Raw genomic sequence first — 27,564 nt, forward strand, 5'->3', positions numbered from 1 at the left:
TGATTGGACTAGCAAGATTATAAAACTGGAGGATTTTTTAAAAACAGTTTGAAGCCTGGTATATATTTCATACTTAAGTGCTTGGCTGCATATTTCATTCAACAAACATTTGCCGAGTTGCCACTGTATGCCAAGTACTGTGCTGGGGCTGGACATTCAGATGTTAATAAAACATAACCTGCCCACCAGAAGCCTAGAATCCAGTAGAGGATACAGAAATACCAAAAGTCCCAATATAATGAAAGCCCTGCTGTAATAGGTAGGCTGTTGAATTTCAAAGGAAAGACATCCAATTCTCCCTTAAAGAGAGAGTATTTGAGCTAGATCTTGAATTAGAAAGAAATTTTCAGAAAAGGAAAGAAAAGACAGAGCTAAAAAGGAAAATCAGGGCGCCTGGGTAGCGCAGTCGTTAAAGCGTCTGCCTTCGGCTCAGGGCGTGATCCCGGCATACCGGGATCGAGTCCCACATCAGGCTCCTCTGCTATGAGCCTGCTTCTTCCTCTCCCACTCCCCCTGCTGTGTTCCCTCTCTCGCTGGCTGTCTCTCTGTCACATAAATAAATAAAATCTTTAAAAAAAAAAAAGAAAAAAGGAAAATCATTTTAAGCAGAAGGAACAGCATGCACAAAGGCTAGGACACCTGAGGAAATGCAGCCCAATTAAGTACGCTCCTAGTAGCTCATTGTGATAGATGCTTATGGCATCTGAGAAGAGTGACAGGAGATGAAACTAAAAATTAAAAAGGTCACAATCACAAAGGGCTACCTATGCCATCCTAAAGAGGCTAGACTTTATCATGTAGGCAATGGGGAGTCATGAAAAGATTTAGGAATAATATGGTCTTATTGGGTTTTAGCAGCTCTATGGAAGACGGACTGCAGGAGAGCCAAAGTGGGGGCTGCTGAGACTAGAGGCAATGAGACAGTTGAGAGAGTGGTCCAGGTGGCAGTGATAAGAACCGGAACCAAGACTGCCACAGTAAGGGTGTAGAAGAGAAAGCAGAGGCAAGAGGACCTGAGGAGTTAAAATCAATAGGACTTTGTGATTGATTTAATGTGGTTGAAGAGCAAGATGGAGGAGCCAGAGAGTCTGAATAGGGTGCTGAGATGGATAATGTTGCGATCTACCAAAATAGGAAAGATGAGGGGAGGAACAGGTTTGGGGGAGGGGAGAGATGATGAGTTCAGTTTGACAAATGATGAGTTTTGAGGTGCCTGTGGGATATCCAGGCATTGAGCCTAATGGAATCCAGGCCACAGGCTTACAAGAAATGGCACAGTCTCAACCCTCATTCCTAAGGCCCATTTTTCATGATTTAGGATACCACTCCTGAATTCCAACTGTCAACTCATTCACTACCAGGAATCTTTAGAGGGGCATCTTGTGCCCAGGTTCTTTCTGACACATTGGCAAAGAATCCTGGAACTAAACTGACCACAGGAGGTAATCTTATTGATATTTTTAGCTTCCAAACTAGGCTCCATGACCCAGACTGATTAAGATTTTGTTAAGTTAAAGATCTTAGGAAGAATATTCTAATCTCGACCCCGTTCCAATTTTCTAACTCTGAATGCCTCATTCTTTCTGAGGGGTTGGGGTAAGGGTGTGAAAAAAATTTTTGTTTTGTTTCTGGTAGGTGCTACATGCTATGCTGGGTACTGTATATATATGATATGATTTAATCCTAAGTAGGCATTACTGTCCATCTTTGATGTGGGAAAACTGAGGCTCCCAGAGGTTACATGCCCAATGCCACGCCGGTAATAACTGGCACAACTATGATTCAAACCCAATTCTGTCTGATACCTAAACCCAAATACTTTCTACTCTACTAATCCAACTTCCAGTGTTGGTGCCAAATGCATTTTAGTCTGTCACTATCTCATATATTAAAAAAAAAAAAAAGAGGGAGAAAAAACACTGCAGAAAATTAGCCTTAGTGTGTAAATTACTAACAAATCATGTGGTTCAGATAATGCATTGTTGTACCCTTATACCATTTTGTCTGTTAAATGCATGTGATTCACATTAGAAAAAAATTAGAAGCTTCCAGTCTATCCTCTCCTCCTCTGTGATGGCTACCAAATGTATCATTGCTAAACCACAAAAGACTATGTTAAAGTAACATTTGTTAAAGTAACATTAAAGGCTCTGGATAAAAACCACTAGCATGGGGAAGTGAAGCGCTGTAGTTGAAAAGTCCTTATAGCTTACTGTGGCGAGTGGCAAGGGGGGGGGGTGTGGGCGCTGTGAGACCACCCACTGATCCAAGGCTTCTACCACAAGGAGACACAACAAGAGAAAGTTGTGGACACACTGGCGTTTTAGAATTCAGATGGGAATGATAGTGTTTCTTTTAAAGAAATTCTTTTGTGCCTCTTCCTAATCTTCCTATCTTCATATTTTAGAAAGAAGGAGAAAAGCTGATTTTTTTTCTTTCCTTTCTTTTTTCTTTTTTTTTTTTTTTCTTCCAACTTGGTTTGGAAAGGCAGACTGTGAGACACTTCTCTCCTCACTCTCCAGCCAAAAGAGGACATCTGTCAAGTGCTAACAGGATATAATCCCTCCTTGAAAGGCATAAAGACACATTCAGGGAGTTACAAGGGTCAAGAGTAAGCTACAAAGTAATGGTGACTCTTTCCTGTAGAGCTGCCAGTAAATATCACAGACCTGAAATACACCTTTCAAAACAGGAAAATCAAGAGCACAGAGAGAAAAGAGAGGACGGAGGGAAAGAGGAGAATCTGGAGGAAGGGTCTGCCCTCTTCAGACCAGGGCATGCATTTTTTTGTTCATTCGGTCAATAAACATTAATTAAAAAGCTATAATGTTCCAGGTTTTGAGGAAATAAAAATAGGAGACCTGGTTCTTGCCCTCAGAGAAATCACAGCCTAATACCAAGGCAGTCAAGTAAACACATATTTCTAATAAAGCAGGGTAAGTGTCTTGATACATTTAGAAACAAATACTCTAGGAGCACAAAAGAGAGAGAAACTAATTCTGCCTGCAGAGAAGACGTGTCAGTAAAGATTTAAACTGGCACTTAAACTGAATCTTCAAGTATCAGAAGAAGCTGACCTGAAGACATTGGTGTAACCTAAAGAAACTGGTAGAGACAGGTGTTCAAGGACCAGAAAAAGGCACGTGTAAAAGCATGGAAGTGGAACAGGACTTGTAATAAGTTCAGCCTGACCAAAGCTTAGGATTAATTTGAGTGGAGGATGAAGGGTGGTTGCATGATGAAAGATATGACTGAAGATATATTCAAATTCTAGATCACAAGACCCTTTCCTTCTGGTGGTAAGAGGTTTGACTTTGTCCTGAAGTCAAGAAGGAGCTCTGTAGAAGTCTTTAAGCAGGGAAATAGCATGCAAAGTAGATGGTTTGGGAGAAGCTCAATAGTATGTTGTTTACTGAGAGGCTATATGAAATCAGTTCTTCTGTGTCAGGTAAAGACGTGCTAGAGTAGAGGAAGTGGGAAGGATGGATCTGACGCCAGAGAGAAAAATCAATCCTAGAATTAAGAAACACTTCCTTGAAATGGGGCACAACTTGAAATAAGCATGAGCCACAAAAGCCCTCACCCCATTCTTCTCTTCTACTTCCATATGAGGAAACACAAACACAGCAGGTTACCCTTACCCACACCAGAGACTCAGGAGAAAATCAAGCAAGGAAGTAGACAGTCGTAAGATGGGATCTGAAGGATGCCCAGAAATTTCTCAATATGCAGAGAAGCAGGACTTCCTCACTGAGGTGTAGGGATAACAAGATGCTCCATTTTGAGGCAGTGTGGTTTTAGCATCCCTAAATGGCCACTTCTGGGTCTCAGGAATCAACAGCAAAGAGGCCCAAGGGCAGTAATTAGATATTCTTCTTAAAATTCTTCATCAAAGAAGCCAGAATAAAAATGTTTCCACAGATTTGTGGAGCTATAATAGCCCTATTTCCAAAGCATGGAACACACTGATGCAGTTAGACACATAGAATAAATGAGGTTCCTGGAAAGTGAGTCTGCAAATTCAACAATGGCCAGGAAGAGACTGGTACTACACCAGTCTGATTCAGGATCCTTTCCTCATCTCACTGGAATCTGATGTTTTAGTATGTGATCAGAGCCAGACAAAGAAGTATAGAAAATCTGATCACCTCAGGGTACCTGCATAAGGCTAAGTCCCACACTCCTCTCTCCTTCCTCCATGATGGAGATGAAGGTTAGACTGTTCCCTCTGGCCTCCAGCCCAATATCTTTTGAGAGAGGAAAGCCAAGTCTGCCAAAGACAGAAATGTTCTGTTGAGGTATCAACCCCATCATCCTTCCAGAGTAGCTGAGGAGCAGAGAGGCAGGACAAGGATCAAAACCCATCCTACCAGGTCTTGAGGGAAGTTTTCCAGCCAGACAAAAGACATCCCGAGAAAAGTATGTCTTGTGTCTTCTGGGATTTCTGGCCTTGAAAAGAAGCACTTAAGGTACAAACTGGAAATCAGACATGGAAATCAAAACTAGGTTTCAAATTGCTACTTGACTTTTTTCTTCTTTAAAGTGATAAGCAAACTTATTTTCTCAGAATATATATATAGAGAGACACAGCCTCAACTTAAGGAGCTGAACATAAACTGCAGCTTGAGCCAAGCCCACTTCCCCATACCTTACCAGGACTTGGTAAACCTTAAAAGGGAATACTGTCTGACTAAAGCCAGACAACTGGCCCCCAAAGAGCACATTTATAATTTATTTATGGCTTAATATTTTCCACTGATAGGATTAATAAATCATGTTTTCATTCAACTTGTTTTCTCTGAGGTATGAATTTCTCTATTTTGATACCAGATCTTAACATGTTTTATTTTGCTTGTCCATTTTCCAGTTCATTTTTGCAGCTACAGGGAGAAATTTATTAGTCTGTATTGCCGCCTTTCTGCTGTTGTGGAGCTGGATTCTCTGAATACCCAACAGTCCCTGAGGGAAGCGATCTCAGACAGCGAGGTTGCAGCTGCCAAACAAAGACACCAGCAAGTTTTAGATTTCATTCAGGTACTAGTTTGTTTCTTCTGAGGTAGAATGAAGGAAGAAGAGGTAGAGTGGAGGGGATGAGAAACAAGCATGAGAAAGAACAGCAATCTGGGTTTATTTAAAGACCACAGCATGCAAGCAGCCTGTTGATTTGGTTAAAAGGCAGAATTCAGGAAGACATGAGTTGTTGTTGTTGTTGTTGTTTTTAAGATTTTATTTATTTATTTGACACAGAGACAGCCAGTAAGAGAGACAGTCAGTGAAAGAGAGACAAGCAGGGGGAGTGGGAGAGGAAGAAGCAGGCTCCCAGCAGAGGAGCCTGATGTGGGGCTCGATCCCAGAATGCCGGGATCACACCCTGAGCCGAAGGCAGACGCTTAACAACGAGCCAGCCAGGCGCCCCGACATGAGTTTTTAAACAAAGGCTTAAGAAAAAGCTTCATATAAAGCACAGCATTACTAAGACCTGCATCAGTTACTATGGTAGGTAGCAATGGCTTCCCATATTGGAGAGAAAAAATCACTGCCAGAAGAACTAGTACTCAGATTATTATTATTACCTGGTAGCCCACAGAAAGAAAAATTGTATTACTTAACTCAATATCCCAGAGTTATGTTAACCCAAATCTAGTTGGACCTAAGATTCCTCATGCCTTAGACTCCTTTCTGGCAGAGCTGACACTTTAATGTGTGGCTACAGGGGCTGGAAAATGTGTTCCCTATCTATGGTCTTATCTGGAAAAGCCTTAAGGTGGCACCTCAGGTTCTTGTGCCTAGTCATCAAGACAATTTGGATCTCATCTGAAATTGCCTCTAAGTCCCTTGGACAAATCTTATGTTCTTTCTGCATATATTACCCAACTCACAAAATGATTATAACACCAATAGCCCATGATAAATATCATTATGATATATATTCAGTTCAATTTGGTAAATATTTGTTGAATACCTAGATGTCAGGCATTGCAAGAGAGATATGAAGTTGAATTAGATACCATAGTTTAAAATCCAGTAGGATAGACAAGAAATGTGTATAAATACTATTTGTAAAATGAGTTGGGCACCAAAAGAGAAGTACCAAAAAAAAAATTTGTGTCAACACGAAGAAGTAAAAATTTACTTACATTTGTGGGTATAAGAAAAGTTGCCATAGAGGATGTAACCGATATCCAAGCTCGGCCTAGAGGGATAAGTTAGACTATATAGTAAGGAGAAATAGATTGGGGGGCATTCAAAGAAAAAGTGTAAACAGGTAAGGCAGAAAGAGCAGAAAACAGTAGTCAAGATTGACTGGGGCATAAATTGAGTGAAGGTAGTGAGAAAGCAGGCAAGAATGAAAGTAGCAATGAGATCAGATCCCAAGGGCTTTATTAAAGGCTATGGTAAGAAATTTGTACCTTATTCTGTAGGCAATAGGGACCTGGGCAAAGTGTTAAAGAAAGTAAGTTATAGCCCCTCATAGCTATTTAGCATAGATTCAAGCTGGGGGACAGTCTTTTGCAGTGGTATGGCCATACTGGTTGTTTATAGTAAGCACTCATTCTCATTGGCTATGTTCACTAGATAATTTGCATATCATTCCTGGATTTAAGGAGAGGAACAAAAGCAGGGAAATCAGATATGAAGCTATTATAATCACCTAGGCAAGGAATACTGTGAGCTTTAAGCAAATAAATTTCTCTAAATCCCAACCTCCTGGGATGCCTGGGTGGCTCAGTCAGTTAAGCGTCTGCCTTCAGCTCAGGTCATGATCCCAGCATCCTGGGATTAAGTCCCACATTGGGCTCCTTGCTCATCAGGGAGCCTGCTTCTCCCTCTGCCTGCTGTTCCCCCTGCTTGTGCTCTCTCTCTCTCTCTGAGACAAATAAATAAATAAAATCTTTAAAAAAAATAAAATAAATCCCAACCTCCTAATCTGTAAAATAGGGAAGGTAATAATACTACTAGCTCATAGCGTTACTGAGAATTCAACAACAATAAAGTACTGACCACACTGCCTGTACATAGTAAATATGCAGTAAATTATGCATTCATTTATTCATTCATTAATAAGGAGGGAAAATGCCCTGAAACAAGGATATACAAGATTTGGAATTTACTTAGTAAATATTATTTATAATATACTTGCAGGAAGGAGATATTATAATATACTTGCAAAGTGGTGAGCACACAAATCTTAACCTACTTTTCCCACTCTGTAAATGAGATATCTTAGATGACCTCTCAGACTAAAGAAATAAACCTCTTAAGAATTACTTGCTCTCTTGACCTGAGAATGTGATATTTAAAAATTCAGACATTTACGGCATTTATTTCATTTCCAGTAAAAGTGGAACATTGATATGGGGAAGGGGGGGAGGGAAGAATGAGGCACGAGAATCTGAAAGACTGGCTTATCTTTTGAACCCAATATAATGAACAGTGGAGCATCAGAAAAAGAACAATGACCAGAAGTCAATTAGCATACATTTTTAGTCCTGAGTTCTACCAACAGACCTTGGAGTAATGAACAATTCATTTGATCTCCAGGGCCCCAATTTTCTCATATATAAAATGAAAGGGTTGGACTAGATGACTTTGAAGGACGTGGTCGTCTCTAATATTTCATGACGTCTTTAACATCATAAGTATTTTTAGAGAAGCACTTCTCTAATCATGCCTTAGGTTCTGTTTCTGCTTTATTCCACTTAAGCCTTCTCCTGAATCCAGTATGGTCATCCAACGAGAAAGCCGACTTTCTTCAGTCTTTCCCAGAGACCTTTTCCTGAGACCTCTCAGGAGTTCCTGGCTCCATTCTGACTCCCTTACTCCTATTCTTCTCTTTGCCCTCTTCTTTTTCACCTAGCCTAGGGCTCCACTGCCTTTTTCTCTCTTCCCTTTCACCACACCATTAAGTGGGATGGATAAAGGCAAGCCAGGCCAGCAATTCCACAAAGTTCCAGCCTGCTCTGGTCTCCCAAAGCAGGTAACTTGAGAGCCCCCTCTACATACTCTCCTTCCAGCCAGCCAGGTACACGCAGACTTGGATAAAAGCCAATTCCCAAAGGGTTTGAAAAATCATTTCTTGGCTAGGTAGACCCTGACCATCTCCTTGTACCCATAGCCTTCAGTGGACTGCTTTGCTCTATCCAACATGGATAACTTCACTTATTAGAGATAATGCAATATCATTTCTCCCCTTATCTATGTTGGGCTTCTCAATCTCTCTCTTGCTCAGAATGAAAACCAGCTGCAGCCACTCACCCATTGGCATTCACAGATCAGCCCACCACACACCATAACCTGCAGAGGCAACCGCCAGCCATGAGAGCATTTGTATGATTCCAGATCTAAGACAGTGTTGAAGTCACTACACAAACCAAACATTGTAAAGAGCAAGGGAGTCTATGTAAATACAGTGAGGAAAAGAAGCCAAGGAGTGCAGCCAGAAAAGGGGAGGGCCTGGACCAGGGGAGGTGTAGAAAATCATAGATAAGGTATACAGGTTTTATAGACAGCACACACAGCAGAAATGTCAAAGTGTAGAGACTTGGAGCTTGGCGTATTTTGAGCTGCTAAAGCCTAAAGGGCAATTAGGCTATAATTTATATACTGTAATGCTTCCAATGCTCCTAAGCTGTAATAGAAACACAGCTCATTAAATATAGCCAATCTATCATCCCCTCAAGCACCTTGTAACTGTGCTGCGAGAAAACCAATCACCTTTACATTTTAATAAAAATATTATCTTGCCTGAGTACAGAGAAAGGGTGTAATTTATGGGATGAAAACCAAAAATTTTAAAGGGCAGGGTGAGAAATGGATGCAGAACTTTTAACCAACAGACCAAGGGAGTTCATGGTCTTTCTTTTTAAAAACATGTCAGCAGGTCTTTAGAAGCTGAATTTGGACCTTAAAATAGGGGGATTATGTTGTCAGTTATTTTTAGATCAACAGTATAAGGTAAAATGGGTGAAAATTGTACTTCTTTTAAGGCTACTTAGCTAAGTCTGTTAAACTCAGTCCATAGGCCTCTCTGTACAAATGTTTTAAACTTTTATTCAGCTAATACTTCTTCATTCATCACTGAGAAAAAATAAGAAGTAAACATTGTTTATACACATAATTTTAAAATGTATACACTAAATCTCACTATCCATCTTCAGCAGTAAGGCTGAAATAATCTTATTCAAAGAGAATAAGTAGATTATTATTAACAATTGTATTAATTTCTTAGGGCTGCTGAAACAAGTTACCACAAACTGGGTGCCTTAAAACAAGAAATGTATTCTTTCACAGTTTTGGGGACTGTAAATTTGAAATCAAGTATTGGTCAGGCCATACTCCCTCTGGAGGCTCCAGGGGAGAATCTGCTCTCTGCTTCTGCCAGTTTCTGGTGGCTGTTGGCATTCCTTGACTCGTGGCCACATCACTTCCATCTCTGCCTCTGTGGTCACATTGCCTCATTCTCTTCTGTCTGCCAATCTCCCTCTGCCTCTTTTAAGAATGTCTTTATGAGGACATTTGTTATTGAATTAGGATCCACCCAAATAATCCAAGATAAACTTCCTTCTCAAAATCCTTAACTTAATCACATCTTTTGCCAGACAAGGTAATATTTACTCTTTTATCATATATGGTAATATTCACAAGTTCCAGGGCACCCGGGTAGCTCAGACGGTTAAGTGTGGGCCTGGGGCTCAGATCATGGTCTCCGGATCCTGGGATCAAGCCCCACCTCGGGCTCTCCCTGCTCAGGGGCGAGTCTGCTTCAACCTCTCCCTCTGTGATCTCTCTCACTCTTGCTTCTCTCAAAAACTAAAAAAATTAAAATCTTTTAAAAAAAATTCACAAGTTCCAGCAGCTGGGACATGGACATATCTGGGGAGGCCACATTCAGCCCCATATGATAATCATGATTGTCACTGTAACAACTGAAAGCCTTATAACAACGTATCGTTTATACAGTGCACTCAGCTACTCACATTAATACTCATAATAACTCGGAGGGTAGAGATCTAAAGAATTAGGTAACCATCCATCCATCCATCCATCCATTCATTCGCTGAGCAATCATTATTGAGTAGCTACTCTTGGCACAGGCAAGAGCAAAAGAAAGAAAAGCACAGTCCCTGTCCTTGGAAAGCATTCTAAAAGCTGTCATGTAGTGCCTTTAAAATAACTTTGAGACAAAAGCACTACATGACGTAGGACCAGTAAAAGCCAGCTGAAAGAGCAACAGTCCCATCAAGAAAACTTGCCTGGATCTCCTCTGGGATTCCCACTTTGGCTTTACCCCCTGAACTTCAGATTGCTCTCTCTACAGTGCTCAGTGTGTCCTCACAACCTGCCCACCGCTGAACGTCCTGCCCAGCTCACTGCCTAATAAAGGCTAACACTCAATCAGATGCTTTCATTACCTCCCTGAATACTCTGCCAAATCCAGAACTAGAAAGCAATAGAAAATGGTTCTTGACCGCACTAGTGCACTCTGGCTTGCTTGTCACTCTGAACATGGCAGACTGTCACAGTTTCAGACTCTACTCTGTGTTTGTTGGGAGTATCAAGTTTGTGAATACTCTTTAAAAACTACTATTTAAGTACAGATTAAGGCCCTAAGAAGGTATTTTGAAAACAAAATAGAACGCTGGGCATTCCTTTATCTTTAAAACTTCTATAATCAGACCTTAACCTTGCAGTATTCAAAACAGTTGACACCTTCTACCTGGAAGCTGAGTGCCACCAACTTCCCAAATGTTCTTCAAAAATAAATCATGAAGTGTCAGAACTGAAAGGGACCTTAGACATCATCTAGTCCAACTTCCTCTTTTTACAGTTGAGTAAATGGTCCTGAAGAAGTTAATGGCTTGCCAAGGGCACCCAGTGAAATTAGATGCAAAGACTATCACAAGTTCCAGGGCCCCATGAAAAAAAATATAGTATAACTAACAGCCCCTCCTTGGAGAATCAGAAAAACCAGCAAGGTTATGGCCAGTATCTATTAAGATCTGGGAGAATATCTGTCATCCACAGAGGTAGACACAAAAATATGAGTAACTTTTACACTAATATACTTCAGAGAAATGACTATTATACTTGATAATGAAAATATTGTTAAAATCACTTTGGTAACCCAGAAACCAAAATGATAACAATGTAGAATGAGGTACCCTAAAAATGTAAGGCTATTTTAATTGCTTAGGAATAAGCTATTAAGCTGTTTTCCACTTTAGAAGCCTTATTTTATATGTAAGAAAGTAATAACTTTAATACATAAAGTTATCTTTTCTATTAAAGTAGGTCCAAGAATCTCTGCTTAGCAGACTATTCCAGTATTTGCTTTGCTTTTCTAGTTCACATAGAAGAACTAAAGTTATATTTTTTTCTTCAAGTATTCTGAAATTTAGAATTTATTGTATCTCTTCCTTACAATATCCTAATGAGGGATATTTCATCTTATGCTGAGAATTAGTAACACTTCGTATGTGTGAGAAATGTACCCTGCAGTTTTACAAAGCACCATCAAATTCATCATTTCACCCAATCATCGTAGCAGTACTATGAGGTATAAAAGGGGAGGGTTTTGTCCACATTCACAAACTGGGGCTCAAAGAGGCCAAGTGACTTGCCAAAGGTTATGACAGAGCTGGGGAGGGCAGCTGGAATTCAGGTCTTCCACTACGCACTAAATGATATAGCCTCTCAGGTAAAAATCTGCAAGGCACAAGAGATTATAAGAAGAGGCCTATGTTGAAAATATTTTACTCGAAACCAATACTGTGGAAAATATATCATCTTGGACTCTCAGGGAGAGTCTTACCCATTTTTAATACCTGTTTGATAAACTTAAAGTCCTTTATCCTTTCATTCCAAAGCAAACAGACGAAGTCTGGCGTGAAATGAGATGGATCATGGACGCTCTGCAGAATGCAAGGTACAAACAACCAGTCTGTGGCTTACCCATCACGAAGCTGATAGACCCTTCAGCCGAGCGGAACCTCCAGAAGATCAGCTCTACATCATCACACATAGATTGTCTTCCCTCCCCATCCCCATCCCCAGAGATGCACAGAAGAAAGGCAGTAAGCGGTAAGCAGTAAGATCTCAAGATCTAGATTTCAGTCACCAGATTCTTGGTCCTGTCGCCACTGATGAGGCTCTTTTATGCTGAGGCACTGGTCCCAGGAAGCAGGAGGAAATGCTGCATAATGGTAAGAGTCTAAAAGCATAGAGGGAATAAAATCAGAACAACAGAGGGACAGGAAACTAGGGCAGTAACCTGAGATCAACTCCATCTAGGATCAGAGAAGCTTTAGTCCAGTTCTAGCCTGAGTTTCCAAGATACAAAAGGACAAAGAGCAATGATGGGGCTTCAGAAATGCAGAATGGGGACTGATGCGGTGCCAAGTGAGGGCCAAGTCAGCCAAGGGAATCTGACCAAAACCAAGTAAGGAAGGAGAACAGGCCCAGCCTCTAGTAAAGAGAGACTGACAGGAAAGAGGCAGAAAGTAGATCCTAGCCTGGGTAAGAAGTCAGGGCAAACTTCTCACCCAACATAACATCATTGTCCTGGGGTGAAAAATGGGAAAGCAAGAAACCTTGGATAAACTAGCATCCTGACCCTGAGGCTAAATAAGTAGGTTGGCCTCATCGTGGACACAACAAGCAGGAGACAACTTACAGACAAGCTATGGAGATGCCCAGCACATCACCTCTACTTTTGGGAATTGTATTTGAGTTTACATGGAAATGCTAAGAACAAAAACATGGCTCCGTCAACACGGAGTTCCACAAAGGACCTCTTGGCTTATGAATAGAAAGCATACTACTCAAAGGCAATATAATGCTTTTGCCAAGGACATGTTGAGACTAGTGCCATTTTCTAGTCAATTAAATTAATGGCATTCAAAGCATCTTTCTTGATTATAAAACTTGTATGAACTCCAATTCTGTAAGTTTTAAACAATAATAATTAATATTTTTAATAAACAGCTCTGAAATATGGGCTTGTCCCATAGGGGGCAGCATGGTGTAGCAGAAAGAGCTTGGGCTAAGAAATCCGAGACCTGGATTCAAATCACAGTTTTTTTAATTCAATTAGCCAACATATAGTACATCATTAGTTTCAGATGTAGTGTTTAATAATTCATCAATTGCATATAACACCCAGTGTTCATCATATCACATGCCCTCCTTAATGCCCATCACCCAGTTAGCCCATCCCCACACCCACCTCCCCTCCAACAACCCTGTTTGTTTCCTATGGTTAAAAACAAAACAAAACAAAACAAAACAAAACAAAAAACATATTACAGCTTTCTTTTACTAGTCATATGAGCTTGAACAGCTTATTACATTTGAGTCTCAACTTCCATGTACAGAAAATGAAATTAATAATATCTATACCTTTAAAAGTTACTTGTGGTTAAGACAGTATGTGTCAGAGACGCATGGCATATAATGGACAATAAATTGCAGGTATCATATTTTTAATGTTATTAGTCTTACTATAGAAAACTTTAGTGGGAGGGGTGCCTGGGTGGCTCAGTCGGTTAAATGTCTGTCTGCCTTTGGCTCAGGTCATGATCTTGGGGTCCTGGGATGCCCCCCCACCCCACAAAGACTCCCTGCTCAAGGAGCCTGCTAGCCTGCTTCTCCCTCTCCCTCTGCCCCTCACCTGCCCCTCAACCCCATCCCCGCTCATGCTCTCTCTCTCTAAAAAATAAATAAAATCTTTGAGAAAAAAAAAGAAACAAAGAAAACTGTAGTGGGGATTTGAACCTTTTCTATAAGTAAGTTTATATATGCTCCTATATTTTAAAAACCTCAATGTCTAAAACCAAAACTTGTCAAAGAAAGAACTTGAGAGACAGCTAATTTACATTACTGAAGTATTCTATGATTTACCCAATATTTTTTTTAAAGAATTCTTTGAGTAGAATTTCTCAAGTCTATTTTTGTAGATTCCCACTGAGCTGGACATATGAATAAAATACCATCCCTGTCATAAGCTAGTCTAGTGGGGGAGACAGTTACATTAACAAAATTTAATGGTAATTGCATATATGCTATGATGAGGATGTGTATAGGGTGCTAATGGAGTCTTCTGGATGTTTAACCGTAAACTCGTAAGATCGAAGAGAGCTTCCTGGAGGGGGTGACAAAGTACTAAAGGATAAGCAGGAGTTGAGTCAAAAGGGGGAAAGAAGAGAGCATTACAGGCAAAGGAAGCAGAGCGTGCAGCTGTATTGTAGTTCAGGGAACTGTAAGCAGTCTGGCTGAACTCAGGGTCCAAAGACATTGTTCAGCCTTTTTCTCTTTTCAGTTAAAAAAAAAAAAAAAATTTATTGGTTATCCACTGTGTTCCAGGTACTCCTTGAGGTAACAGGGATATAGTGATAAAACAAAGTTTCCACTTCCATAGAGTTTATGTTCTAGAAAAAGTAACAATGAAAACATAAACGAGATAATTTCATATAGTGAAAATTCCGATGTATAATACAAAACAGGAATCAAGATGAGCGGGGAGTGCTGAATTCACTAGGCTGATCGGCAGAACCAACCATAGTAAAAGAGCCAGTATGCAAAGATCTGGAGTTGGGAATATTCCAGGCAATAAAAGAGCAATAGGCCCTGAAGTGGGTGAGGGATAAAAAGAAAGCCAAAGTCACTGGAGCAGCGCAAATAAAGGGGCTAGTGGTGAGAGAGAGAGGATACAGAGAAAGGCAGGGCCCAGATCAGGCATGGCCAAGGTAACGTAGTTTGGTTTTATTCTATTTGTGATGGAAAGCTATTGGAAACTTTTAAACAAGGATTGATATGATCTGAATTACTCTTTAAAATCAAATCTGGCTGTTGTATGGAAGAGACCACAGTGGGACAATATTGGAAGCAGGGAGATCAATTACAAAGCTAGTAACAGGATACCAAGTTTTCTGGCTTGAGTGTCTCTGAATATCATGAAGCCATTTACCAAAAAAAGGTCAGACCAGAGGAGAAACAAGCTTGGGTGGTTGGGCATGTTGAATTCAAGTTAGTTTAGGACATTCCACACAAAAAGAAACATTCAGTAGAGAAAAAGGATTATGGGGTCTGGAGCTCAGGACACCGAAGTGGACTAATAATATGGATTTAAGAATTATTGACATATGAATGGTACAGCTACAAAAATGCTTGGGATTCCCAAGAGATAGAAGTTAGAGTAAGGAGAGGAAAGTCTGGAAGGATCCCTGTGGAATGGACAGCAAGACTTCTTAGACCAAGAAACAACCGGAGGAAGAAGATAAAAAACAAGAGAGTAGTGTCACAGAAATTAAAGCATGTCACAATGGTGAGAGGTTAAATAAAACTGAAAAGCTTCTATTGGGTTTGTTTTCTTGTCAACAGGGAAGTCATCCGTAACCTGGATGATAGCAGTTTGTGAAGGGAAAGAGATAGAAACTGAACAGAGGTAGATCAAGGAATAAATGGGAAGTAAAGGAATGGAACCAGAAAGGATACACTCTTCAAAATCTTCGCTGTGAAAGAGAAGAGTGAGGAAGGGCAGTAGCTAGAGAGGTTCAGGGTTGAAAGGGCATTTTTTAAAAGGCAGAATAGACTTATTCCCTGTGTTGTTCCACAATTTACGTAAGTCTGCAGAAAACTCTTCAATTCTCCTTCCACCTTCACAGCCTTTGCCTGCCTTCTCTGCTCACAGAACCTTCCCAGCGTCTAACGTTCTCTTGACCACAGGGTCCTAAGGAGGTCCCCTTGGCTGTATGAGGGTGGCCTCTCCTGTGCCACAGAAGTGCCAAACTCTCATATTGGCCAGATGACGGGTTACACACACTCTCTACTGGGAGGATCTGGCCAATTACATTTGGATTTTATTATTAACCTAAAATGTGAGTGATCATCATTCTGTTCCTTAAAATATAACTCTCTCTTGGGTCCATTTATTTCTCTGAAGCCAAGATTCCATGGGCTGTAAAACACAAAGACGTGGAGGGAAGCAAATGAAAAATGGAACCCAGTGACAGGGAAACTGGGGAGAAAACATTTAGTGGTCCGATCCCCTCACAAAAGCAAAAGCATTTCAGAGCCATGAAATCTGCTCCTGCACACTCTGTCCTCTGCACTAGAGGGGCTACTTTTATTTGGAGACCATTTATGAAGAGGAAAAAAAATCCAGTTTAGAGGATCATCCCTAGTGAGTTGCTCACAGAGCAGAGTTTGCAATACAATTCCATTCTGTGTGGGTAGGGCTCACCTAACTTCTGAGGAGCCTGTCACAAAACTGCCAGCCCAAGATTCTGTTTTGAGGCTGTTGAGTACCTTGGATTTGTCTGTGTGTATCTGCGTGTGTTGCGGGGCAGGGAGGAGGAGTGGAACTCTTTAACTTAACTTCCCATTTCCGTGTGGTTTTCAAACACAAAGTAGAACTCCTCTGAGTCAATTAAAATTAAGCATCTCCCAAGGACCCAAGGGGGAAAGTTGGCTCCTAGAAAAGGCAACTCAAGGCAGGGGGTGGAACGATTTGGTCCATCACATGGGTATTTTCTCTCCCACTCCTTTTCTGTGGGTATAGTGGTCACAGGCAGCAGCAATTTTTTTTTCCAATACTGCTGTTTCTCCTAGTGACGCATGGGTGAGGCAACAGAGGGGAGGGGGGCGTTGTTTCCTTCAGATGCATCTGAAGATTATCCTGATCTTCCAAATGTAAATCTTCCTGGTAACCTTTTCCCAGATGAAGTTAAGAACGCTGCAGTATAAACTAAACAGTTCAAAAAATCAACAGGAATATGAAGGTGTTATTTCTCTTGGGAAATCAGGTGAACAAACCCCTGAGGTTCCACCCAAGGCCTGATGAGAGATTTATTTTAATTCTTCATTTATAAATTATTTAAATTCTACTCAAACACACTGGAAATAGATTCAGTGAAGCACACAAAAAATACAGATTTGGACAGTGGTACATTAAAAAGGTGAAGACAGATTTTTTAGGGCAGATGGTGCTTATTATTTCTGTCTTTCTGTCCTGCCATGCCCCCTGCCTTTAAGAGAAAAGCAATAGCTTTAAATCAATTATTCTTTCCTGAAATGTCATCTCCACATTAACGCCCTCAAAATCCACATCAACTCTACTCTGCTGTTGTTGGCCTGATCCACAGAGACCAGGAGTTGCAACACCCATTACAATGGCAAGAAAGCCAAGCTTCCTAAGCCAGCACTAATACTATGGGCAGAACTTTCATCAAATAGCTCCTGGGTCAGTCAGAGGGGAAACGCAAGGTTCTACCAATGCTAGCCTGCCCAGTGGGCCTTCTAAGGGAAATTGAGGAGCATAACCAGGTTTAGTAAAATAACAACTGGGCAAGGTGCCTACAATGCTTAATGGAGCATATGGCCTGAATCTGGGGATGGAAGCTGCACTTTGCATTCTCTTCCAGGAAGGGAGGGAGTGGCAGTGGCCTAAGTCCCTGGAAACTCTCCTCAGTGCCCTGGCTGGCATCCTGGAGATTTTCCCAGCTTGTTCTGGGAGGGGTATCCCACTCTAAGCAATAGGTTCCACTAAGTCTTATAATAAATAATACAACCACCATGGAAGTCAAATATTTAGATTCCTACTAGAACAGTGTTTCCCAACTGTAGGTCCATGAACCTACAAGATAATACTTACCACTCCATACCCAAGCCCGTTTTCCTCTCCTTGGGTTATGACAATTACTACTAGCTCTTCTTTTAATTTATCTCCTATCTCCCTTGTGCTCAGGAGCTATGGTAAAGAAGGTATATCATTTACTAATTCACTGCTAAATCTAGGTTGGGAATTACAGACTGAACTAGATCACCACCAGCACAAGACGCCATACAGAGATTACAGTTCTCCTTTATTATCAACAGCATTCTCACAGCAAAATCTTGAAGTTATCTGATTACTGGTTTGTATTTTAATGAGTCACCTCTCAATACGTTTTCTAGTTACTCTCTAAATATTTAAGGGTAGAATGGCACTTAAAGTATTTTTAGCAGCCTAACTGAATCATTATCACAGCACCCACGGAGACAGGCAATTACCTACGTGCCGTAGAGGAAGGAAGGTTCAGAGTGATTTGCTCAAGATCACATACACGGTAAGAAGCAAGACAGGACTTCAGCCCAGGTCTGTCTGATTTTAAGACAGTTGTTCTATCTTACAGCTACAGTCAGGCTGATTCTTAAGTCAAGCATCACCAAATATAAAGTAAAATGATTTAGGTGATTGTTTTCAGGAATTTCTATGGCAGATTAAGTAAATTAGCTCCTTCCAGGCTGCTTTCAGTATTGTTTTTAAGAGGCAGTCAAATTTCACTCTTTATGCTCCCAGATTTCAGTATTTGTTTTAGTTTCAATCAATTCAACATACTTTACTGAGAGCTTTGTATGCACCAGAGAAAAAGCACAAGAGGCTAATAACGCAATGATGATTAAGTCGCAGTCTGCATAAGACGTCCTTATGGTCTACTATCCATGTTCGGATTAGATGATCCAGGAAACACAGAAGATTCTGCATGTCCCTCTGCTTGACTCCCTCCTTGATCCATTCCTTCACTGACTGACTTCTTCAACATTTACTGAGCAGAGATGAAGAAGATATAGTGTATGCCCCTATAGTTCATGGTTCAATAATGGAGAAAAACATGCAAATGGATAGTTTATAATAAACCTTGATAAATGCAATAACAGAGATATAAATAAAATGCCGTAAGAGAAAAGAGAACTAAGCAACTAACTGTACCTGGGGAAATCAGCACAGCTACTTCCTGAGAGTCTTAAAATATGACTCCTTGTTGAAAATAAGAAGGTCAGACCTTTGAGGCACACCTTCATATATTCCTTAGTCCCCTGCAAACAATAAACGCTCACTATTTGTATGCTGAGAGGTCAAAGTGCAAACTGCTCTTGCAGAGTGCTTGACCTGAGTGTGGGCTGGAAAGAGGAAGAGAGTGTACAAACTCCTCAGCAGTTGCTTGTAGTTACATTTTTTACTATCAGACTTCTAGTGGATTGAATGGCAACCCTAAAATGATATGTCCATGTCCTAACCCCCGTAACCTGTGAATGTGACCTTATTTGCAGACGTAATTAAGGATCTCGAGTTGAGATCAGCCTGGATTATCAGGGTGATCCCTAAATCCAATGACAAGTGTCCTTATCAGAGACAGAAGAGAGTCCATGTAAATACAGAAGCAGATACTGAAATGATGCCACCACGAACAAGGCCGACAGCCACCAGAAGCTGGAAGTGCAAGAGAGTACTCTTCCCTAAAGCCTCCAGAGGGAGTGCGGCCGCACTGACACCTTGATTTCAGACTTCTGGCTTGCAGAGCTGTGAAAGAATACATTTCTGCAGTTTTAAGCCACACAGTGTGTGGTGATTTGCTACAGAAGCCACAGGAAACCAATGTAAAACCTAACATGTTCTCTAGCAGCAGCAACATCAGGAAGCACTTACTAGGACTTTAATTAATATTAATTGGGTTATTATTTAATTAGGTTATTATTTAATTGGGTTTATATTTAATTAATATTAATATCAATGGGTCCCACACAAAGTAGATTAAATGAACCAGGTGGCAGCCCTCAAGAAGCTTCCACGGAAAGCCATGAAAATGCTAAAGTGAATAGCAGTATGGCAGGTCTTTGGAGTGAGACAAATCTGCATGTGAGCTCCTATCCTGCTACTTATCAGCTATATATGAATTAGAAAATTTAATAACCCTAATATTTAATATTCTAATCTGCACAATGGGATTGTTATAAGCATTAAATAGGTTAAAGGACCTAGACTTTTAGACTAGACTACTTAGCATAATGGCTGGCCCACAGTAAGCACTGAGAAAATGTCAGGTATTGCTGTTACTAGTGTGGACACAAATGAATACATGTGGACAGCTGAATAGACAACACTGATCAGACAGAGAAGCTCCACTGAAGTCAATTCTTTGGATCTTACTTGCAGCCCAATTTCAAATCTTCACTTAACCTCTCTTCCTCATCACACTGACAGTACGTGTTGCTCCCATTATCAAAAACAACCCATAGTTCTGAGACCCTGTTACTTGTAATGCCCAATTTTTCTCACAAAAGATGAGGAAAAGTGCCATCTAAAACTTGTTTTAAGATTATTAAAGTTGTTCAGCCCAAGCCTTTATCCAATTATCTCCTTCTAACATGAAAATCTCTTTATATCTATCTTCTTCCCTACCTCATGCCCTTCTGATCTTCTTCACTAAAAACCAATGCCAGTACTGGTGCTCACAAGTGATCACCCTTCTTGTTGTGTCCATCAGGCTACCACTCTTATATCTTCAATAGTTCCCTCTCCAGTAGTTCCTTCTTCTCTACCCACAAACATCTTCCCTCAGCCTTGCAACCCACCAGACTCTCATTCCATCTCCTCCAAAATATCCTGGCCAACCCCTCAAGCTCAATCTGTCCCAAAGTAAATTTACCACCTCTTCCACTGCCCAACCCAGCCCAAATCCACTGCCTAACCCTGCTGCGTTTAACTCCTCCAGTTTAATGAAGATACCACCATTCAGACACTAAGCCTTGAAACCTGCTAGTCACTTCAGGGCCTTTACACTCACTTCTCCAAGTTGTCTGGGACACTCTTCCCTCAAACTGTCACACAGCTGGTTCCTTCTGATCCTCAAGGTCTTACCTAGACTCCCTTCTCTACAGGGATTCCTCCCCTGGCTACATTAGCAAAAGAACCTTCCTCCCAAGTCACTCTCTACCTGATACCCAGTTTCATTTTCTTCACAGAACTTTGCACTATCTGAAATTAATCTTTTGTACTTTTCACTTATTTATTTTAATCCACTCTCTATGAGCTGCTTAAAAGCAGATACCCTATCTGCCTAGCACAAAACAGGTGCTTAGTAAACATCTTTGAATAAGTAACTTTCCTGGATTTCTATTTTCCTCCACATAACCACTGCTCCTGCACAGCCCGACAACCTGAAAAAGATAAATATTTAAAAGAAACATAGCTTGGACCTCAGCCTCCTGGTTGGCCTTCCTGCTGTCTGTTTCCTCTTCATCCAGTTCATCTTACATCCTAACTGCTACAGAAATATCCTAAATCCTAAATTAGGTACAAACTCCTTATCTAGGATTCACTACTCTCTTCTGGCTCCCCCCCACACACACACCTTTTAAAATATTCAATTCCCTCTTTTTAACCATTTATTTTGAAATAATTAAAGAAACAGCAGGTTGCAAAGAAATATACAGGAATTTCCACGTACCCTTCCCCCAACCTCCCCAACGTCAACAACTTACACAGCTCTTATACAATATCACAATGGAGAAGCTGGTACAATCCAGAGCTTATCCAGATTTCACTAGGTATGTATACACTGTGCACACGTGTGTGCATGCATGTGCCTGCACATGCACACAAGCATTCAGGCTCACTTGTATGACTCTATGCACTTGTATCATATGTGTAGCCCTGGGTAATCACCACTATAACCAAGATACTCAACTGTGCCATCACCACAAAACTCCCTCTGTTCCCCCTTTATTGCCTTACCCCCCCATCTCTGCCCCTGCTACTACTATCTATTCTTCATCTCTATAATTATTTCACGAATGTTACATAAATGGAATTCTTTATTTTTATTGATAAGTAGTATTCCTTAGTGTGGATGTACCACAGTTTGTTTAACAATTCATCCACTAAAGGATATCTGGGTAGCTTCTGGTTTGGGGCTAATACGAATAAAATTACTATGAAGATTCATGCACAAGTCCTGCATGAAAATAGCCTTAATTTTCCTAGGATAAATTCTTTAAATTTAGAGTGCAATCACTGGCATCTTACTTTTGTAGCCTCATTTTCCCAAAATTCCTTTCCTGTTCCCACATTACGAATAGGACTACTTGTACTGTTTCTTCTTCCTTTCTGGTTTCTAATCCTCTCATCATTTGCATATTATTATTAATAGCTGCCTAAATCACTTTTTGAAAGTGGATGAAGAAATAAATTAATTTAGGGGCACCTGGGTAGTGCAGTCGTTAAGCGTCTGCCTTCGGCTCAGGGCGTGATCCCGGTGTTCCGGGATCGAGTCCCACATCGGGCTCCTCCTCTGGGAGCCTGCTTCTTCCTCTCCCACTCCCCCTGCTTGTGTTCCCTCTCTCGCTGGCTATCTCTGTCAAATAAATAAATAAAATCTTTAAAAAAAAAGAAATAAATTAATTTAGACAGAGAATAGAGATGAATGAGGGAATAAATAAATAAGAGATGACAGAGTGTCTTATCAGTCTGCCCTAATGAAATGTGATCTCTTTCCTAAAACCTGCATCATATTTGGTAAACTCCTCTTACAAAATGTATGTTCTTCCAGTCTCATAGATGCATACATGCCCTATACTTCCATTAGAACAGTAAACTCCCTGGAGACAGATCATTTCTTATTAATTTTATATTTACTTGGGCATCAAGTACAGTGCTTCTGTTAGAGCAGGAGCTCAAGCAAAACAGAATCTTCATTGTTGAATGAATGGATGAATTAAATATATTTGCCCTAAGAGGGCTCTGATCCAGCCAGGAATCCAGGATGTTATATTTGCATTAAAAAAGACAACTAATAATATAAGTCTATCCAGGCTAAGTGCCAAAGGATAATAGAAGCAAGAAGTGTTAGAGAAATGCAGACAAGTAAGCAATTTTTTCTGGGATAGTTGGGGAATGTTTTTTAAAGAAGGCTATGTTTGGGGGAAACCCTGAACAGATGAGTAGACCTCAGAAAAGTAGAAAAGGGAGTCCTTTTTGGTAAACATTATTTAAAGAACAAAATATGGGTTGATCTCATCCTTTGTAGCTGCTGGACAATATTCCATAATACAGATGTGCCCAAATTTTTAAACCATCCTCCTAATAACAGACATTCAGGTATGCGTCAGTTAGGATTAAGTTTGGATTCATGTCACAAAAAACCCATATAAGAGTGTCATGAACACAAGATACTTCATTTCTCTTGTGTGAAAGAAGCCCAGAGGCAGACAATTCATTGTTGGTATGTAGACTCCATGATCCTTAGACTCCATGCTCCATTTTTCAGCTCCAACACCCTATAATATGGCTTTTTTCCCAAGGTTGCCTCATGAGTCTAGCCAACACATCTTGTTAAAGGCAACTGAAAGGGAAGAGAAAAAAACGAAGTGGCCTACCTCCAAGATAAGCCAGCTCCCTTTATGCAGCCTTCCAGAAGTTTCATATAGTACTTTCAGTTCTAACTCATTGGCCAGAACTTAGTTATAGGGCCATACCTAGCTGCAAGGGAAGCTGAAAAAAATGTGGTGTACATGAGTGCATTGCTGTTTCAAGAAAATTTAAGATTTGTAACCAAAAAAGGAAAATAAATATTGGGTAGCAGCCGGCAGTGAGAGAACAAAACTGAAATCTTGCCTGCCAGTGAGTAAGCGCACACATCATCTTCCATAGTCAGGAAAAAGAGAAAGAAAAGAAGCACTTCACGCCCTGACACTGAAATAAACAAACAAGCAAAAAAAGGGGGGGGGATTACATCTGGTTCTACTTCCTAAAATAGAAGAAACCTTAATCCTGCTTGTGTAAATTACTAACTCCTTAACAAAACAAAAATTTTCCCTGAAGTCTGCAATATTCTTATGATAATCATGTCTGATTTTCCACCATGAACAATGTAACTATAACCTTGTAATCCTGTGGGTTTTTACTTTAAATACCTGTTGTATTTTTCAATCAGCAAGCCAGTCCTGAATTTGGACTCCCTTGCAGAACTTCGCAAATAAGCTATTATTCTTAAATGATTTTTCTTTTCTTAATAATTCTTTGGTGCCTCTAAGTCTTCCTTTCACACAGTCTCAGCCACGAGATTCTTTCTCATTTTGCTATTATAAATCACACTAGAGTAAACAACTTGTAAATGCCTCTGTGTACACAGAGTGACAGTTTCTCAAACACAGATACCTAAAAAAGGACTTGCTGGGACAAATGACATGCACATTTTTAATAGAGTCTACCAAAACATTATCTGAAGAGCTGTGCTAGTTTATATCCCCAGCATCATTCTGTGAACGTCCCTGATTCCCCACACATCACCAACACATGAGATTATCACTCTTTTTATTTTTAGCAAATCTGATGGGCAAAAACATGTCTTGTTGTTTCAACTAGCATTTCCCTAATTACCACCTAATTAGTAATTATAGTCTAAATTGAACATCTTTATTATGTTTATTGGCCATTTGTATTAATTATTCTTTGGAGAACTGATTATCCGCTGCCCATTTGGACTGTCTTCTTATGGATTTATAGAAGTTATTTATATATTCTGGTTATTAATCTTTTGTTATACATAGTATTACTGTTTTCTTCCAATCTATCACTTACCTTTTTACTTTGTTTATAGAATCATTTGGTTTACAAAGTATTAAACTGTGATGCAGTCAAATGTGTCACTTCTCTGACTTCTAGGATTTTGTCTTGCTTACAAAGACCATGCCACCCTAAAATTACAAACATATTGTCTTCTGTTACTCGTAGGGTTTGCCTGTCACATTTAAGCTCCACGATATTTATGTTTATATATGCCATGAGGTAGAATTTTCTCTAATTATTTTGCTAAAGGGATAGCCAATTGTCCCAACTATATCCTGAATAATCTATTCATTCCCCTACTTTGAAATGTTATCTTTACCATATGTTATCACACAGAATTACCACTATTTGTGGACTTTACTATTCTGTTCTACAGATCTATCTGTCCAGTTGTACACCAATACTACAAAGTTTTAGTTATCAAAACTCCGTAGTATTTTTTGGAGGCACCTGTGTGGCTTAGTCGCTTAAGCATCTGCCTTTGGCTCAGGTCATAATCCCAGGGTCCTGGGATCCAGCCCGACGTCGGGCTCCCTGCACAGTGGATCCTGCTTCTCCCTCTCCTTCTGCCACTCCCCCTGCTTGTTCTCTCTCTCTCTCTTTCTCTCCCCGCCCCCCCTCAAATAAATAAATAAAATCTTTTAAAAAAAAAAATTTTTTTTGATATCTGGTAAATCAGGCTCCTCCTTATTGTATCTTTAAAAAAAAATGTTGGCTGTTCTCATAAATTTTCTCTTCCAGAAAACTTTAAACATCAGTTTACTAAATTCCATTTAAAAATCCTACAGAGATTTTTTTTTTATTGGGATTGCCTGATTTGTAGATTAGCAATTTTTCATTTTCTTTTTTTATTTATTTCATTTATTTGAGAGAGAGAAAGAGACAGCACGAGCGGGAGGGGTAGAGGGAGAGGGAGAGACACTCTGGGGAAGACTTATTGCTGAACTCGGTTTCCAACACTAGGCTCCATCTCTCAACTCCGGTATCACCGCCTCAGCCGAAACCAAGAGTCAACCTCTTAACCAACTGCGCCACCCGGGCGCACCTAGTGATTTTTCTCTTTAAGAGCACTTGCATGTTTCCAAATAAATATTTTTAAGAGCACTTTCATGTTTTTAAATAAATATATGCTTTCAAAATTAGCATATATTTACCAAGTACCTACCTTGGGCTGAGTTCTGTGGGAAATTCAAAGGATTTTTAAGACAGTCCTTGCCCCACGGAAATGTACAACCTGACTGAGGGAGAAAAAGATATGAACAACTAGTGCATTAAATGACAAATATCTATAGAACTAAACTTGTGGCTCACTTATGGTCACTATAGTATGCACTTTGAGGCTTATTTTTGCCTCTCATCTTACTTCTGTTTTTGTTTTTTGTTTGTCCTTACTTTTGCTTTTTTTTTCTTTTTAAACACCTGACCATTGGGGTAAATGTTTATAAACATAATCAATTTCTATTTTACAGTCGTCCTAGGGAAGAAGTTCTATTATCATCCCCAATTTACATATAAGAAAAGTAAAGCTCAAAGAACCTAAGTAACTCTCCCAAGATCATAGAACAAGTAGGTGGAGAATAGCTAGGATTTGAAACCCGGTTAACCTGACTTCAGTCCCCATAGTGACACCTCTTCTTCCCTCCCTGCTACTTTTTAAGTTCCTGCTACTTTATCGAATGCAAAAATCATCTCTGAAATAAGGATAAGAAATGAATAAATGAATAACATTCAGCTTTCTTTCCTGTTTCATCCTCTCTACACATGCCCAGCCAATAATAAAAGTGCACGTGGGGAATGACGACACATTCCCCTCTGCCACTGTCCAGGCTGGACCTGTCCAAGTTCCTCTCCTTCCTTTCCCTTAAGCTAAGCACAGGACCCACTACATAATTTACAGAGCCCTGTGCAAAACCAAAACGTGGGGCCTACCTTCAAGAGGTAGAGAGACCGTTAAATAGAGCACAGGGCCCTTCTAGGCACTGGGGTGGGGAGGGCTCAACCACATGACTCCTACCTCCATGAACCAGGCACCGGCTTAGAGTTTCTCTCTTTTCTAACCGGGGTCTCTGGCTTTGCAGACTCACAGCCCTGCTCTGATGAAGAAGGCTGCTCAGAAGTCTTCCTCCCCACCGACAGCGACTACGACTCCAGCGATGCTCTGAGCCCCCGGGACCTGGACCTGGTGTACCTGTCATCACACGACATCGCCCAGCAAGCGCTAAGCGGCCTAAGTGGCAGCGCCCCCGACGTCCTGCAGGTGCATGACATGAAGAGTCCTCTGGGGTCTAGTCAGGAACCCCAGGGTCAGGTCCCGGGTCCAGATCCTGACCACTCGTGCGCCGAGGTCCTCCACAGCCTGACACTCACCGGCTTCGCGTCCAAAACCCACGCCAAGATGGCGCCGGGCTCGCGGCCGCCGCTGGGCTTCCTGGGAAAGCGGAAGCCGGCCAAGCACCAGCACTACGGCGGCTTCAGCCGCCACCACCGCTGGCTGCGCATGCACAGCGAGACGCAGTCGCTGTCGCTGTCCGAGGGCGTTTACACGCACCACCAGTCCCGGGCCTTCGGCCTGGCCCAGGAACCCGCGCAGGCGGAGCGGCTGGGACCAGCCCCCGATGGGCCCCGGAGCCTGGTTCTAGCGCATACCACGAGCCTCCCGGAGGAGGGGAAGAGCAGCCTCCAGGACCCAAGGCCTGCAGTACGCCGCATCTACGTGGAGCCCTACTCCACGGCCCTGGTGGACGCAAAGCCCTGGGCTGCCTTGAGCCCGCCCCCCGGAGGCCACTCGGGCCTGCCCAGCCCCACGGGTCCAGAGATGAGCCCCGAGGGCCCGACCACCTCCCCAGTGTCAGAAATACTCAGCAGCATGCTTTAGGGAGAGTCCCAGTTCCACCGCACGCCCTTGCATTTTCCACACCCTCCCTCCAGCCCATCCTCACTGTGTCCCCATCCCTTTTTAAATGGTTTGAATATTAAAACTCCAAAAGTTACAGGTTCAAGGCCCTCTTTTTTAGGAAAGAGTTGGGTGGAGGTGAGAGTTGTCAGTGTTGTTCCCAGTTCAGGACATAGAAGAGCTTTTGTGTCAACATGGAGCCCTAGACAGTGGTTCAAACATGCCGACCTGTTGGGGGGCACCCGTGGCTGAGGCAGGGCTACCTAAAGAGCCACCCTCAGTTCTG

At 41.2% G+C, this 27,564-nt stretch overlaps 1 protein-coding gene across 1 annotated transcript in view; it reads left to right on the top strand.

Annotated features, from left to right (window-relative positions):
• ANKFN1 (ankyrin repeat and fibronectin type III domain containing 1) overlaps positions 1–27,260 on the top strand; it is a 376,358-nt gene extending 349,098 nt beyond the window's left edge. The window contains exons 18-20 of the mRNA XM_026517400.4: positions 4,868–5,034; positions 11,868–12,081; positions 26,464–27,260. Of these exons, the coding sequence (XP_026373185.2) occupies positions 4,868–5,034; positions 11,868–12,081; positions 26,464–27,260 (1,178 nt within the window). The remainder of the gene's footprint in view (positions 1–4,867; positions 5,035–11,867; positions 12,082–26,463) is intronic.
• The last annotated feature ends 304 nt before the right edge of the window (positions 27,261–27,564 follow it).

This window comes from Ursus arctos, unplaced genomic scaffold (genome assembly GCF_023065955.2).
Source record: "Ursus arctos isolate Adak ecotype North America unplaced genomic scaffold, UrsArc2.0 scaffold_24, whole genome shotgun sequence".
NCBI lineage: Eukaryota > Metazoa > Chordata > Mammalia > Carnivora > Ursidae > Ursus > Ursus arctos.